We start from the raw sequence: 16,984 nt of genomic DNA, 5'->3' as shown, positions 1-16,984 counted from the left end.
ACCGGGCACCCCCGGGTAGACCAGGCACCCCGAGGGCGGACCGGGCACCCCGAGGCGGACCGGGCACCCCGCGGGCGGTCCGGGCACCCCGAGGGCAGACCGGGCACCCCCCGGGCAGACTGGGCACCCCCCGGGCAGACAGGGCACCCCGAGGGCAGACTGGGCACCCCCCGGGCAGACTGGGCACCCCGAGGGCAGACTGGGCACCCCGAGGGCAGACCGGGCACCCCGAGGGCAGACTGGGCACTCCCGGGCAGACCGGGCACCCCCGGGCAGACTGGGCACCCCCGGGCAGACTGGGCACCCCGAGGGCAGACCGGGCACCCCGAGGGCAGACCGGGCACCCCCCGGGCAGACTGGGCACCCCGAGGGCAGACTGGGCACCACGAGGGCAGACTGGGCACCCCGAGGGCAGACCGGGCACCCCCCGGGCAGACTGGGCACCCCCCGGGCAGACTGGGCACCCCGAGGGCAGACTGGGCACCCCGAGGGCAGACTGGGCACCCCCCGGGCAGACTGGGCACCCCCCGGGCAGACTGGGCACCCCGAGGGCAGACCGGGCACCCCCCGGGCAGACTGGGCACCCCGAGGGCAGACTGGGCACCACGAGGGCAGACTGGGCACCCCGAGGGCAGACTGGGCACCCCCCGGGCAGACAGGGCACCCCGAGGGCAGACTGGGCACCCCCCGGGCAGACCGGGCACCCCCGGGCAGACTGGGCACCCCGAGGGCAGACCGGGCACCCCGCGGCCCCACGGAGCCCCCGCTGCCAGCCCCGACCCCCGCAGGCGTGCGCGGAGCGAGCGCGGAGCCCCGCGATGGATCGGACGTGCCTCACGGGAAGGGACAGCGTGTCAAAACCACGGGCGTGGGGATCCCTCACGGGAAGGGACAGCGTGTCAAAACCACGGGCGTGGGGATCCCGATCGCTCCGGAGCCTCGGGATGGGCTCAGCCCGGAGGGGACACAGCTCCCGCGCCCCAAACAGCACTGTCTTTAAGGGAAGGACGGAGCAGATGCCGAGGTTTGGGGAGCAGAGACAAGGTTGGTGTTCCTGCAGCCTTTCTGGTATATTTACAAAAGATTCCCTCTTGTTCTGTGCTTTCCAGATGCCGACCTCAAAAGGCCAGTTCTAACCTAATTTGAGAGGGGGTGTGAGAGAAGGCAGTAGCGTGGCATTTAGAGTGGCATTTACAGCCCGGTGCAGTGATGTCTGTACCCTGCTCGGGATCATTTTCCTGTCAGTGTCACCGATGGAGGGAAAGACACAAGCTCGCTCTTCCAGAAACTATAGTTAGGAAAGTGTTCATGTGTGAGCCCTATAGCCACACTTCACCCAGCCTCCTGCTCATCTTCAGCCCGCTGAAATCTGTTGAGTAATAAAGTGAATTTCAGTAATAGAACCTTGTTTTCAAACCTCCAGAGAATTTACTCTGGTGTTTTACTGCGTCTCTTCACTGGCGTAAAGATACTGTGCAGGTAGGGTCAATGGGGCATCTTGTTTTCTTCCTTGTAATTCACTACAGGCCTTCCAGGGAATTGCTAAGTAACTCTGAGTAATTAAAAAAGTCATTCTCATTTATTTTCTGGCATGGACACTGGGCAGAAAGTGACATCATTACCCATCCATGGCAACAAGCTATCGTGAACCAGTAGAGTTTCAGCAGTAGGATCAGTTAAAAAGAACATTTTCCTTGAGAGAGCGTGTCTAAATAAACACAGCAGTCATCAACACTAGAGACCACATTTTGCTCTGCAAAACTACTGAAAGGTGAATATGGCTGGGAAATAATAGTCTTTATATTCAGGAATACACTGTTAAGCACCTAGAGCATTATTCTGAGCTCTTGCCATCTATTTCTCACATCTCCAAGTTGTATTTGTAATCTGTGAAAACGCCTCTGTAGTTCCACAAACCAGGCAGCTGCTACTTCCTTTGCAATGTCTGGGTGATACAAAGTTAATGAGGCAAAGTGAAATGTTTTGTTAGATTAACTAAGGCCATGAGACAAAATGAACAAGCAGTGGGGCACCAGTCTTAACTGGGATCCCAAGCTTGTCTCTTTTTTTCCAGCTATATGTGCACAGTTACTTGAGAGTTTAAATTAGCCCCATAAACACCATGTCTTAGCCAGAGGTTTTATCAGTTCTCTTCTCATAAATCTGAACCAGAGGCACTCATCCACCTGAATCATCACTCCCCTGCCACAATCTGCCACTGCCATCTCCCAGTTAAATCCAAGGGAAAGCAAAGAGTATAAAACTGCAGGAACATTTAACCCAGATGGGTTAAATTTTTTACCAGACTCTGTTGACAAACATTTATATCAAGAGTAAATCAACTCTACATAAAGGTTTCATTTCCACATCAACGTGATTTTTTTAGGCATTCATTCCCATGCTAGGGAACAAATAATTCCTGCAAAGTCAGAAAACTAAAAACATAGTTTAAAAACAATTTAATGTATTCATTGAGAAATGTTTATAATGAAAGGGAAAAGCCAGCCGTACAAATTAGTTTCTCTAGAGACTCAATCTTTTTCCGGGAAATATCACATTTTTTTCTTCTGGTTTCTTTTTGGAAGCTTTTGTTGTTGTTTTGTTTTTTGGTGTTTTTTTCTGGTGGGCTTTTTGTGTATTTGTTGTTTTGGGGCTTTTTGGGTAGGTTTTTTCTTTTTTTGTTGTTTTTTGGGGGGTTTTTTGTTGAATGAAGAATTAAATTCAAACAGTTTTACCATTCAGCCTTCCAGTAAAGCTAATGGGATTCTGGAGTCTATTGTTCTTTTAAACTTACCACAATTACTTCCCCTGTGATCCAAAAGAGAAAAGCTGTTAGACAATACACACAATTACAATTTTCAGAGTTGCTGCCCTTGGAAATTAGTAATTATTGGCTGTTTGATCTGAGGCTGGGCTATTCCTTCTCAGATTTAATCTTTTCATCACACACTTGTACACATCCAGTTTCGAAGAGTCACAACCTGCAATGAATTTTTAAAAAGACAGACCAGTCACAATTCAACTCTGATGAGAGACTACAAGACATACAATGTCCTGACTTTTATTATTACCTGATCTGCCAGAAAAACCCCATGGAGTGTCAACACATGACATTGAATTCAAAGGGGGATTACAGGAGGGACATAGCTGAAATAACCAGCACAGGCAACTTCTTGGTACTTGATCAATGATGAAACAGGCCAAATTCATCATTTCAAACAAGCAATTAAACCTTGGTAGAGTTGTCTGGCCTGTGAGGTAAATTTAAACAAATTCCTAGGTCACATGGCTGTGAGGAAGAGAGGAATCCTTTAAAGAGAGGTACATCTGAGGGATTTGCTGCCAAAGCCCTCTTGTGTGTAGCTCAGAAACTGCAGCTCCCTAAACAATTTTCATTATCACCCACGTTGTAACATCTGTAGCCACAGACCTTCTGCAGCACGAGATATTCCTGCTTTGCCCAAATATTACTCATATAAAAAACGAGGTATCAGCATTTCTTTAAAAAGCAATTGCAGCAGCTCCATTTCTCATGTAATGCTCCTGTGTTTGAAAGTCCCCATGTAATGCAGATTTTTAGCTACTCCTCTAATTACACTAAGCCTGTGTACCAGTCAGTGCCTCTTGCTGCAGACTGGTGAGATTTTGGGACAGATATAATCTGCTTTGCCTGCTTAGCACTCCATAGCAGTGAGGGAGACACTGCAGTAATAATTTATGTGGCAGTGTATCACCACGGGAAGTAAAACAATGTTCTGCTCTTTCACAAGAGCCAGATAAAAAGAGAACAAGTCTCCAAAGCGTTTTTTCAGATATTCATCCAGAATTCCCCACAGAAAGTGCAGTGAGGTATCTGAATGGCTTCTGTGTTTTCCATTTCATTGCCACTCAAAACTATTGACTGTAAAAATAAGGAGAGTATTTAATTTTTAATAATTATTTTAATAACAATTTTATATTAATAGCATATTATTTATATTTTATTAATAAATATTAATGCCTTTGTTGAGGGAGGCAGATGATGAGGAGACATCTAGAAATAGATATAGACAATAAAATACATTCCAGGGGTACTGGAATTCTGACATTATCCGACTAAGGAAGAAACGCCTATTTGCCCACGCAGAGGTTTCCCACTGTTTTTTTTTTTCGTTTGTAGGTTTTGCATGGAATTACAGATGAACCGAGACAGGGCAAGTGACACTAAAAACAATTAATAAAAGAACGCGAGTAGGAAACGCGTGTTGAAACTGCGAGCGTGTCGAGCGGGTGCTTCAGCGGCGCTGCCGCAGCTTTGGGTGCCCGGTAATTCCCAAAAACAGGCGAGTCCCGGGCCCACGGCACCTGAGGGAAGCAGCGCCCGCGGAGCCAGGCAGCGCGGCGGGGAACGGGCCGGACTGCCGGAAGGAGCCGGAACGGGCCGGAACTGGTCGGAAAGGGCCGGAAAGAGACGGAAGGATCCGGAAGGGGCCGGAAAGAGACGGAAGGGGCCGGAAAGAGCCGCCGGCTCCTCAGCGACAGCGGGAAACGGAGCGGAGCGGGAGAGGTGGGAGCGGGGCGGGGAAACGGAGAGGTGGGATCCGAGAGGGAAACGGAGAGGTGGGATCCGAGAGGGGAACGGGAGAGGTGGGAGCCGAGAGGGGAACGGGAGAGGTGGGATCCGAGGGGGGAACGGGAGAGGTGGGAGCCGAGAGGGGAACGGGAGAGGTGGGAGCCGAGAGGGGAAAAGTGGGAGAAGTGGCTCCCGAGCGGGGCACGCGCGTCCTGCTGGGGGTTCCCGGGACAGGTTTTACCATGAGGCACAGGACAGGCGAGTGCCACCGTGGGGACAGGGACAGGCGGGTCTGTGTCACTGTGGGGACAGGGACAGGCGGGTCTCACCGTGGGACAGGGACAGGTGGGTCTGTGTCACTGTGGGGACAGGGACAGGCGGGTCTGTGTCACCGTGGGACAGGGACAGGCGGGTCTGTGTCACCGTGGGGACAGGGACAGGTGGGTCTGTGTCACTGTGGGGACAGGGACAGGCGGGTCTCACCGTGGGACAGGGACAGGCGGGTCTGTGTCACTGTGGGGACAGGGACAGGCGGGTCTCACCGTGGGGACAGGGACAGGCGAGTGCCACCGTGGGGACAGGGACAGGCGGGTCTGTGTCACTGTGGGGACAGGGACAGGCGGGTCTCACCGTGGGGACAGGGACAGGCGAGTGCCACCGTGGGGACAGGGACAGGCGGGTCTGTGTCACTGTGGGGACAGGGACAGGCGGGTCTCACCGTGGGGACAGGGACAGGCGGGTCTGTGTCACCGTGGGACAGGGACAGGCGGGTCTGTGTCACCGTGGGGACAGGGACAGGGACCGGGACAGGGACAGGCGGGTCTCACCGTGGGACAGGGACAGGCTGAGCCCGCAGAGGCTCCGCTGGGTCCGGGTCCCGCCGGGAACGGGCAGTTCAGGCAGTGTCAGGCTCCTGCTACAAGCTGCCTGTGTTTGGTTTTAGGTTGAATATCCTGATGAGTAACTCGGCTTGGAGCATGGTGGAGCGTGCACGATCACACCTTCTCAGGAACCATGTGCTGAGGTTCCCTTGGTGAGCAAAACCTGGATACCTGTACATGGAAGAGAATGGGATCCCTGTGTGGCAGCTCTGCTCGAGGGACTGTTTGAGCACTGCAGGGCTCCTCAGCAGCCCACGGGAGGATGGATAACCCCACGTTCAGAAGTGACACTGTGCTGTCGGATGTTCACCTGCACTGCCCAAGCAAAAGTCACCTCATGGTACGGCTGAACGCAGTTGGACAGCCAGGTAATGGATGCTGACACTGCTGGGGTTGTACTTCACATGTACCATACCTTTGTGAGCCTGAATCCTCCTCTGAGTGGTTATAGGAATAGTTACATATTTTATTCCAGTTATAATTAGAATCACCTCCTACTCAGTCTTTAGAAAGAAGGCTAGCTGTGTTCTCCTCATGAAATTAACTCCAGAAATGAAAACTTGTAGACAGCCTGCCTTAAAGATTGAACTTTAAATTACTTTTTGAGAAAAAGTAACCAAATTAACTCACTTGAAGGTTTAATTTAATGTATTTGTTCATTGAGCAGTAGTGCCAATATAGCGCTTTGGGAATCATGAGTGAAAATAAGGTTGTGATGTTTCTTATACACAAACAAAAGGTGAGAGCCCAGGGGTTTTAAAAAGTGTAACTTAAATTTAAAATATAAACTATCAGTAATTAATTTATAAAGTTTAATTAAATGTTTATGTGATGGGTTGCTATCTATTCCAGGGGAGCATAACAGCTTCCTTTGGGCTTTGTGGTATTTTTCTGGTTTTGATTTTTTTTTTGTTGGTGGGATTGGTTTTTTTGGGGGAGGTGTTTGTTTAAAAAAAAAAAAAGTCAACATGAAAACTCAAAATACCAGTGGCTTTAGCTGACATGGAGTTTGAAGAGTCAAGGCTGTAGAAGAGATGAGTTGGCAAATGCCCCTGGCTGATTGCCAGCTTGTAGGTTGCTATAAAGTTGTCAAGGGAACTGACCTTGAAGCTGCTGGCAAAATGTTCTGTACAAAAGTCCTGCTGTGACAGAAGTGTTAATTGCTTTTTCAAACTCAGTTGTGGCATAAAAAGAGTAACAATGTGAAAAATTATCAAAGTAGGCCTGACAAATAAATTAATAATAATTTTGATCCTGTTCAGGTCAAAACCCAGGTAATTAATGCTGTGGTGGGTCTTCATGCAGTTTGGTGTGTTTGTTGTGATTGTGCTTGGTGCAAAGAGCCTTTCAACAGAAGGAAGTGACAGTGTGTTCCACCTACTCTGAATGAGCTCTGTCTGGGAAATTCCTCTGGTTATTGAGACAAGAATTTGATTGTAGTACAACAGCCTTTATTGCCATAACAATCTACCAGTGCCACTTTGCTGTGTTTTGGGGGAGTTTTAATTTTTAATTATTTGATCATCGAGAATAGCTTCAGTCATTTAATCTCTTTGAATAATCAGTTTTAAAAAAACTACAGAAGTTTCAGCTTTGCCTCCTGTGCACTTATTTCTGTCTTATATACTGAGCCAATTTCAAGGCTTGAAGTTGCTCGAATTCCTAAAGGCTTTCAGAGCAGTAAACAAAAATTCAACTTGCATTTTACTAGAATGTGCTTCTTTTTTCCAAGATAGGAATCTTAACCAAAAGAAACTAATTCAAACTTACATTAATTCTGTTTTCAACTTAGTTTGAATTTCTGTGAGCAGGACTTTTGGAGGATGTAAGAAACATTCCCTCTGCCAATAGTGAAAATTGATATTACTAAATCAGATGAATGTGCCCATTCATCATGAATGTGCCTGTGCAGATGCTGAGTCAGCCAGTGGACTGTGAAAGTGCTTCATTAATTTCTGCTGACAGGACTTAATAACAGAAGTATTTCTTCATAGCAGATAAAACTGGATTTCAAGTTACCTGTATCATTTTTTAATACATGTAATGCATACCAAAATTTCATGCATGTGGAAGTTGTGCACAGGTTCTGTCCCATCTGTGTTTAACCCTTCCCTCACACTGTGTTCTTACAGTGTTCCTGTCACATTTCAAACTCCTTTGGAGCACAGAAGATTTGGCCTCTGGGAAGCATGTGAGAGAAATTACCACAGGAAGAGAACACCAGTGCAGAAGTGGAGATGAACTGTGTGACAAGGACAGCAGTAACATAAAAATAGAAGGAGAATTAAATAGTGAGGGAGTAGAAGCTCTGCTAGATGATGATGGAGACCTGGAAGTGGTCAGAAGGCCTCGAAGTGCCTCTGATTTGCAAGCAGAGGATCTTTTGAGGGATATAGTGTGTCCTGTAATTCTGATGAAAGGGAAAGAAGATGCTTTTGAAGATGAAGAGCAGGAGTGCACTTGCAGTGATGTCATTAAAATAGGTAAATAATACATTTTTCACTCAGGGAGAAGTGTGGCAAATACCTTTCTGTAAAACAAAAGAAAATAGGTTTTCTTTAGAAATGGAACAGCAGTTTGTTAAGTGAAAGAAAATAATGAACACAATACTGTGATATTGCAAATAAAAATTTACCTTTTTTCTCTGGAAGTGATTTGGACAGTTGTATACCATGGGAGATTCAGTGCTCCTTACTTAGAGTGGGTGTTTGGCATTATCTAGCATTATTCTATAGAGTGAAGAGTGTTTAGTTCTGTATTTGAAAGGGAAGCATAGCCTTAGTTTCAAACCTGGCACTGTGGAACCTGATTTGAACATTTTTGAGGTAATTATTTTCTGCTCTGCTCTTATTTCCACAGAACACACTATGGCAACCCCCCTAGAAGATGTTGGTAAACAAGTACGTGTTCTGCCTTGTAGTATCTTGATTTTCATGGAATGTGCTTCAGAAGTGACTCAGTTTTAAGTGGCTGCCTTGTCCCCAGGTCTGGCGTGCTGCCTTCCTTCTGGCTGATTTCATTCTCTTTAAAAGGGACTTGTTCAGGTGCTGCACTGTGCTGGAGCTTGGAGGAGGCACTGGAATTACCAGTGTCATCATGGGAACAGCTGCCAAGAGAGTTTATTGCACAGGTAAGGCAGTTCTTTTCAGTTAAATATTTCCAGGAAACTTCCCAAAGCAGTGCTTTCACCCTGGTATTTTCAGACTCATCTGTTCAGTTATAGTTAATAATTTTTTATTAGTGCATATCAGTTTGTGTTATTTACTGAAAAATAACAGGAACTTTTCTCAACTTTTCTCAAGAGTTTAAAGCAAGATATGTTGCAATGAACTCAAGACAGTGTGTCCAGATTAAAATAGGTAGTGTAGGGATCTAACTTCTGTCTTCAAGGGCTGCTCAGAGCTTAGAAAGACAAAAGGAAGAAGGATAATAGGGAAGCAATCATCAGTGGACAGAGTTGCTGTGAATTTTCCTTAATCTCATGGATTTGAGAGAAACTTCGATTATTAGTCTGAGGCATACATGCCCATACAAAATATTCCTGTTTTTTAATATCATTATCACTTCTTTTCCAGATGTTGGTGAAGATCTTCTGACCATGTGTGAGCAAAATGTTGCATTAAACAAACACCTGATGGAGCCAGGAGGTCAGTGCTGTATGGTTAGTTTTTGACTCTTTACTTTAGCCAAGTGCTGTCTGAAAGGCCATTTGTGACTGATGTGATATTTCTCCACCCCCAGGAGGGGAAATTAAAGTGAAAGAACTGGATTGGCTGAAAGATGAATTCTGCACTGGTAGGTGCTTTTAATGGGTCCTTTTAGATTGGGCTTGATGTTTGGTGTTAAATATTCAAAAGCCTCTCTTAGGCCTCAGAGAACATTCTGGTTAATGATAATATTTGATACTGCCAATTGAAAAGGTTTTATGTTTATTAGACTTTCAAATAAAGATTCTTTTAATCAAGAATAACTTTTTAAAAGCATGATAAAATAGGAAGATTAATCAAAAGTTATATAAGTATATATCTGGGCTTTTGTTTAGAGGTGTGCTTGCTTTAATGTATTTAAAGTTGTCATCTTGCTACAGGATTGTGAATTTTGAAGTGAAAGAAAACTTTTGTTTGCCAGTCAGCCTTGGGAGGGTTGGACATAATACAGAGAAAGCAGAGGACTGGGGGCCCTTCAGAAAATGAACAGGGAAGGTTTTGATTTCTGTTGAGTGGTGTGCTCTGTTTATTGAGTAGCAGCTGCCCCCAGGAGCCTAGAAGTTCCTTTTCTGCAGTCATTTGAGACATTTAATCATATACACCAAAGCCTTATTCTTTCTTACAGATCCTGAAGCTCCTTATAGCTGGTCTGAAGAAGAGATTGCTGATTTGCTTGATCACTGTTCTGTTATAATGGCAGCTGATGGTAGGGACATATAAACAATAAGCTTTTAAATCAAACACTCGAGCATTATGAGTAATAATTTAAATATACCTAGTTTGCTTTTAAAATCTAATAGGTCAGATCCTACCTAATTTGCCAAAGCTCTGCCTTAAATGTTCCTGCCTGCATTTTTCTTTCCTAAGCACTTATATTTACATTCTGAGTTAGCAATTATGAGAACAGATGTTGCAAGCCAGTAGCTCTTCCTTTTCTTTGGTGTGTTAATTCTTTGTGACTAAATAAATTGCTCAATACAATCACAAGTAACTAAGGAGTCAGAAGAGTTGTGTTGTCCTATCCTTGTCCTGTATTACATAACTTCTGTGCAAATAATGATAAGCAGGTCGTTAGACTAAGATTTTCTACAATGTCAATAACAGTTCCAGAAGCTGCACTTTCCCATCTGTGCCTTTGGATATCACTTTTCAGCTTTTTTTCTTGCTTATGTGAAGGACTACAGGATAGCTTATCTGTGTAGTAAAAACATTGTTTTGATCTATAGATAAAGGAGAATTAGGTTTAGTTATGAGATCTGGTTATAATGGTAAATTAATTATGGCCTGATGTGGGTTTTTTGTAAGAAAAGAGGCTCTCTACTCTCTCATATCCTGTTTTTTTAGCTTTGTAGTAAGATAATTTCCAGGCTGAGAGAATTCCTGTCAAAGCTTGTAAATTGTCTGACAAATGATTCCCCTTCTGATGAGAGAAAGCTTAAAGAAAGCCTGGCATAAGTAGCAGCAGTGAATACTCTTACAGGGTCAGCTGTTGCCATTAAAAATGTACTTTGCACTTGGATAAAAGAATGACTTGTTTGGTTGGAATAATCAAACTAAGGCCTGCAGTTGTTTCATGTTTACTTAAGTAAATTATGTCTTAATCTTGTTTTTTATAGTGTTCTATGATGATGACCTGACAGATGCTTTGTTCAGAACTCTGTATAGAATCACACACAACTTGAGAAATTCTTGCACAGTTTACTTAGCACTGGAAAAGAGGTATTACCAAGAACTTGATATAAAAAGCACTGAACACTTTGTGTGTGTTTTAATTAAAGGCTGGCTTCTGATTTTCATTGCATCAGATGATCACAGGCCACAGTGCATGCTCAGGACAAGCTTTTTTTCCCCAAAATGCTTAATTTTTCTCAGTTCAGAATCTGAGTTTAAAGAGAGTTTGCCTTCTGTTGTCCTACCTTTGCCTCACCTAAGATAACCTCTGTGCAACTAAGGATAAATAGGTGGCTAGATTGATGTAGTCTATAATGCCTGACAACATTTGCTATGTGTTTTTGAAGTCACAGGGTAGAAGGAATTGGTTTAGAATTAGGGTATTTATTTCCTAGCTTGAGTGACTCCAGAACAGTTTCTCTTGTTTGCTTTCAAGGAATCAATGAATGTTTTAAGTAGTTGTGCATTGGAGTCCATTCATAAGCTGATACACAAATAGGCTTTGCTTAAATCTCTAGAGATATGTAAGCAATAATTCTTCCTGTGCTTTGTTGCCAGGAGTTTGTCCAGGAAGCCAAGCCAATGATTCTGTTGTGGCAAAGTGCCCTAAAATCAATAGGAAGATTCATCCAAGAGTTATTGTGTATTGATACTGACATAACATCTTTTCTGCTTTTCAGAAATGGGGGGTGTACTTTTTTTGGCTTCTTTTGAAGCCTTCATTGGCTTCTTTTGAAGGGAGATAATTATGCTGAGAAGATCCATTTTTTCATTAGCTAAGGGAAGTTACACACCTATTTAAGATGCCAGTATAAGAGAGATGTTCTAAATGAAATACTCTTTTGCCAGGCTGAACTTCACTTTAAGACATATGGATGTTACATGTGAAGCCTACACTCATTTTAGAAATACTCTAAATGATTTGGAGAACCTCCAAGATGGAAAAATGAAATATACAGTGGAGCCTATTAAGCTTGATTTCTGCCAGTTCCTTGTTTATGAACGAATTGAGCAGTTGGTAAGTGGCATTCATGAAAATAAATGTAATGTGTCAGGCCAATCATCTCAAATTAGTTATCAGCTGTTTATGTAACATGAAGGAAGAACAGGAGAATAAACATTACCTTTTATTTCCATTTAGCTTTTTTGATTTAAAATGATCCTTGTTTGTGCTTACATAACCTCTACTAGATTGACATATCCTGGTTTTGGCTGGGACAGAATTGATTTTCTACCACCAGCAGTAGAGTGGCTGAGATTGCACTCAGTTCTTCAAAGGATGAGATTTTTACTTTGTAAAATGCCATTTTTGTGATTGAACTGGAAAATGGGAAATTTATTATCTTGTAGGAGAGCTTTCATTTCAGATTTTTAGTAATTCCTTTTCCACTTCACAGTTCAGGAAATAATCTTCTAATATCTGTGAAGAAGACAATTAGCTATAAACTTCTCGTATTGAGAAACATGTCAGATGTAGTATTTCTGGTTATCTAATTACCTCTCAAGCACTTATGGTTCTCTTTCTCCATTTTTTTCCAAATTATCTGCTCTTAGGAATATTATGCTGGGTAACTAACAGTTGACAGACTTCTAGAACAATCCAATCTAATTAATCTTTTTAGAGGAGTTGCAAATCTTGTACTGGATTGCAAATCTGGTACCAAGAAATGATGATGTTGTAGTCAACATATTGTGTGTATGCATAGTGAAATGACAAGCCACAGTTACTTCATGAGATTGATTTCTTTTACTTAATGCTGATACCTTTAGGCATAAAACATGTGTAAAACTTGTTTAGCAGTTTTACAAGTACACAAAAGTAACCTGGATTATAGATAAATATGTAAACTCATTCTCTGGCTGCTTTGAGGAAGGCTACTGATCCTCAAAATCTATGCATTTTTCAAATGCCTATGTTTTTATTTATCATTAAGTACATTGCTACAATTGAAAGATCCCACAGTGAAAAGTATGTGATAATTTGCTTAATTATCCTCTGTGGAGCAGACAAGGCATATATTAATATATTCTAAAGAAATGAAGTGATTAGGGATTTTCCATCCTTGATGTCTGATTGAGAAAGGGATGTGTGTTTGTGTATGCCATGCATTTGTGAGACTTTGATTCCTCAGTAAATTATTTCTTCAGCTGTTTTTTTTACCAGCATTATTGAAGCCATTTGTCAACACAGGCTAAGAAAAAGAGCAAGATTATCAGTGAAAATACTGCAGAAGATCATGCAGATCAGTGAAATGACAGAATCACAGAATATTCTGAGTTGGAAGTGACCCACAAGGACAATTAAATCCAACTCTTAAGTGAAGGGCCTCAAACAGGGCTCCAACCCACAACCCTAGCATTATTATCACCATGCTCTGACTAACTAATTTCAAACTATTTTAAAACAAATTACTTTATACTTAATGTACATTATTTTTTAAATCTTGCTACAAGAATGAAGCAATCAGCTATAGTGCTCTGTTTCAAAGATAATTTTGTAATTGTTCCAGGAGATTACACACATGGATTTGCTATCCATCCATCCATGGATACTATCTATAGATGGAGGTATATAGGGTATGTGTTAAAATTTGTATTACAGTGAGCATGTTGAACTTTTTCATAGTTGCAACCTACTGATGTGAGAAAATACCTGTATGTATTTTTTCTGCTCCTGCAGGAATTGTGGAAGGTCATGGCTGAACACCTAACGTGACAGGCCCACGAGAAAGGAGAAGATCTTTACCTAAGGAGAAGGGCTGTTTTGGTGTTCTGTTAAGGATTTTCATCCCAAGAAAAGTGGAATTGTGAAATTGTGTTCTCAGAAAGTATTTCAATGCAGTTTTGTTTTACTGTTTTTGGTTTTGGCACTTCGTTTCTTGGACTTGTGCACTTGGACATGATTTCTTTGATGCTTCCAAGTGCCTGCTGGATGCCAGACAGTGGCAGTGACACTTGGGGCACTTTGGGATTGATGACTTCACTTTTAGAGACTGGCAAAGAAGTATTTAACCTTTTCCATATGGCTGATTTGCAGATGTCATGCATTTCCCTGTTTAGTTGACACAATATGGGCATTGTTCTCAGTCTTATCCCAGTTCCACACATTATTTCTGTTTATGGACACTTGTGGAACAATGTTCTGGACAAGACTTATTTGTCATGAATTAAATTTTCTTTAAGAAATTTGTTTATGAAACTTGGCCCTTAATTCTCAGTTTGTCCTATATAAATCACTCTAGTTTAGGGCCACTATCTGAATTGAAAGGAGACAAGATTTTGTTTGAGGCTCTAAAAATACTCCACAGAAGTTTTGGTCTATAGGAGGTCAACTCTATATTGTCCTGCAGGAATTTTAAGCTATTCTGTGCTAGGCAGGTTGAGGGTGAGAAGGTACCACATGAAGGCAGATGTTAATCCAACAATTCCCAAACTAGTGATTATTGATTGGTTTGTTATGTAATGTTACTAACTTTGGTAGATTTAACTATTTTTAATGTAACTGCTTATTTCAGTAGTGATTTTTTGAAGGCTGTACAAGAATCAGTTTGAGCTGATGTGAAGTAGAGTGAGCAGTTAGGGAATCCCATAGTTTTTCTCACACAGGATTCCTCAGAGTCTTTGGAATTATCAACAGAAACTCACCTGCAAGTCCTTCATTTCTGTGAAAGAAGATAAAGTAGGGACTTAAAACCTTTGAATATTTCTACTCAGCTGTGGAGATGAAGTTTTCTCATGGAAAACTGACTTTCTCTTAAGAGAAGCAAAGGTGAAACTTTGAGACTTGCTTTGTTGTGAATGTCTGTGTGTCATTTTACAGTAGAAAAAAGTTAAAGGCACTCCCTTGATGGGATAGATTCTGTATATTTATCATTGCTGGGTGTTCTCAAGTGTAGGTGGCTATTTGTAGGCCATCCTTGTAGCTCCATCTGCTGTACAACACTTTGAGTCAAAACATTTTACAGTTTTTTCAACACCCTGTTCCTTTCTCCTTTGACAATATTGTATTTTGGAGTAACAGTTTAGGTGGCATGTGTGGTTCTGCACTTCTCACCTAGACTTGCAGATGAAGTTACAGTGGAAATAATCTTGAAAAAAAGGTGGAGTTTAATTGCCTACTTTTTGACAGTAGCTTTAGGAGGCTGCCTCCAGCAGTTTAGGGTTTTCAGGCAATATTCAAGGAAAAAGTGGATGTACTTTGTGTGTGTGTGTGTGTGTGTGTGATGGGGACTTCTCATTCCTGAGAAGATGAGGACTTAAATTGGATCTCAAAGTTCTATAGCAGATAACTATCATGAGATTGTTCATTAACTCAACTGTTTGTGGACTTCTTCATCCACCACTAACTAGTTCCAGTCCTTTTCCATTTTCACCAGAGGATTAAGGGCTTTGTCCCTGGCAGTTGCATTTCTGGGTTTCATTTTGTTTGCTTTGTTTTTTTCATTCTGGTAGACAACATCTTAAAATTTGTAGAAATAATTTTGTGTGTCCGAGCATTCTACTTGCTGAGCATATTTTGTGTTCCAGTTGTATATTTTCCCCTTCCATAGTATTTGTTATAGTAGTTTTGCAATCTGAATTCTATGTTTTTGATTCCCAGGAAACCTGATTGCCAGTGTAGTTTTCCATTGGATTAATGAGACCTAATCCAACTGACTCCTGTGCTGCAGTCAGGGCCATCAGTGGGGATGTGTTGCTGGGGGTATAAAGAGAGAGCAGACCAACTATTTTGATGGCAATGGATATCTGGGTCCACATTGGAGCTATGTGTGACTGTGCTCCTAATGTGGCAGTGCAGGGTGTGTTAACAAAGCTGATTTTCCTCAATCTGTGCCTGAAACCACATTAGCTGGAATCAGACTGCCATGAGTGTGACAGCCAAATGCTGCTGCTGATTTTAAAGGCAGTTATTGGTGCTGAGTGATGGGTACAGGAAACTGAAGGCTGCTTCTAAAAGTGGGTGCTGAATTCCTGTCTGTTACAGCATGGCAAGGAAAGCTGCCTGTCTCAAGCTTGCAGAGATTTTTCTATCTGCAAGTAAATTGAAAATTATTCACTTAATGCTTAGCAACTTGTCTTTAAAGTGCAGTTCGCTTCCTGAGTGTGATCATGGTATTTGTAATGTGAACACTTTGGAGGTTAAAGTGAAGTAGGAGGATTTGAAAATGGGCTATTTCAGCTGCCAGGCTGTCATGCTGTGACATAGGTCCAGAGGTTTGTGTTCTTTTACAGACTCATCTTGACTCTTTTTGTGTGCCCTTTGCATCTCTGCTGCAAGTTGGTGCATTAACAGAATAAAGCTTCCTCTTGAGAAATAACTGCCTCTCTTTGCTGCCAGCAGTGCAGTCAGCTGTGTCAGTACAGCAGATGGCCTCAGAGAAAGTTTCCCCCAGCAGATGGCACATGAAATTTCTTTAACAATACCAGCACTTAAAGACAGTAACAAAATATCTACATTTATATGTGTGTGTGTTTGTGTTTATTGACACAATGCCCAGGCCAGCCCCACTGGTGTGATCAAGAAGAAATGCAAAGGAACATCCCTAGCTTGGGAGTGTATTCTCTAAGCTTCTTCAGCAAATATTCAAAGGGGATACTCATCAGATAGTGAGTAAGATATGTAAGATGTTAATAATAATTAGAAGTAACATAATTCCAGCCTCAAAGTTAAGTAAAAATATATGTAATAAATCAGGCAAGAAAGTTGACAGGGAGTTGGACAGAAAATAGCATGAAAAAAGTAAAGTTCACTGCTCTGTTCTTGTTCTGTGGGATATCAGTAGCAGGTTTACATTGTAGGATGATCAGAAGGGGCCCCAGGAAATTCTCTGCTCTGTATTCATCTCAGAACAGAATCATGTTCATCTGAGACTCTTGATAAGTGTTATCAAAGGCTCTCATCATAGAGATCCTGTATTTCTCCCAGTAATCTGTTCTAGTGCTTCCTTATCCTTTATGATTAAAATGCCTTACTGCCATTTGAATGGCTACACTGCAGTCTCCCTTGTGATTTTGGACCATTAAATCTTTCTTACTGGAATAAACTGACAGACATAAGGGTTCTGGGCAGGGTGAGTGGAAATGAGGAGGCGTAGATGGCCTAGCCTCAAGTGGTGTGTGCAGGGACAGAAGGATCCTGTAACACCATCTGCAAATTGATGGTGGTGCAGCAC

At 42.7% G+C, this 16,984-nt stretch overlaps 1 protein-coding gene across 3 annotated transcripts; it reads left to right on the top strand.

Moving 5' to 3' along the window:
- Positions 1-4,423: 4,423 nt before the first annotated feature.
- On the top strand, positions 4,424-14,014 carry METTL22 (methyltransferase 22, Kin17 lysine). 3 transcript variants are annotated; one of them, XM_056503709.1, is made up of 11 exons: positions 4,424-4,546; positions 5,496-5,801; positions 7,566-7,916; positions 8,293-8,333; positions 8,419-8,563; positions 9,009-9,080; positions 9,175-9,228; positions 9,766-9,846; positions 10,757-10,859; positions 11,661-11,829; positions 13,492-14,014. In XM_056503709.1, the coding sequence occupies exons 2-11, from the start codon at positions 5,696-5,698 to the stop codon at positions 13,525-13,527; spliced, it is 1,158 nt and encodes a 385-aa protein (XP_056359684.1). In that variant the 5' UTR covers positions 4,424-4,546; positions 5,496-5,695; the 3' UTR covers positions 13,528-14,014. The 3 variants fall into 3 exon arrangements, with proteins under 3 accessions (XP_056359684.1, XP_056359682.1, XP_056359683.1); XM_056503707.1 differs by having other exon boundaries at positions 4,472-4,573; XM_056503708.1 differs by having other exon boundaries at positions 4,489-4,599.
- The last annotated feature ends 2,970 nt before the right edge of the window (positions 14,015-16,984 follow it).

This window comes from Oenanthe melanoleuca, chromosome 14 (genome assembly GCF_029582105.1).
Source record: "Oenanthe melanoleuca isolate GR-GAL-2019-014 chromosome 14, OMel1.0, whole genome shotgun sequence".
Taxonomy (NCBI): Eukaryota; Metazoa; Chordata; class Aves; order Passeriformes; family Muscicapidae; genus Oenanthe; species Oenanthe melanoleuca.
The sequence above is the reverse complement of the archived record's forward strand: the minus strand, read 5'-3'. Positions and strand labels throughout refer to the sequence as shown.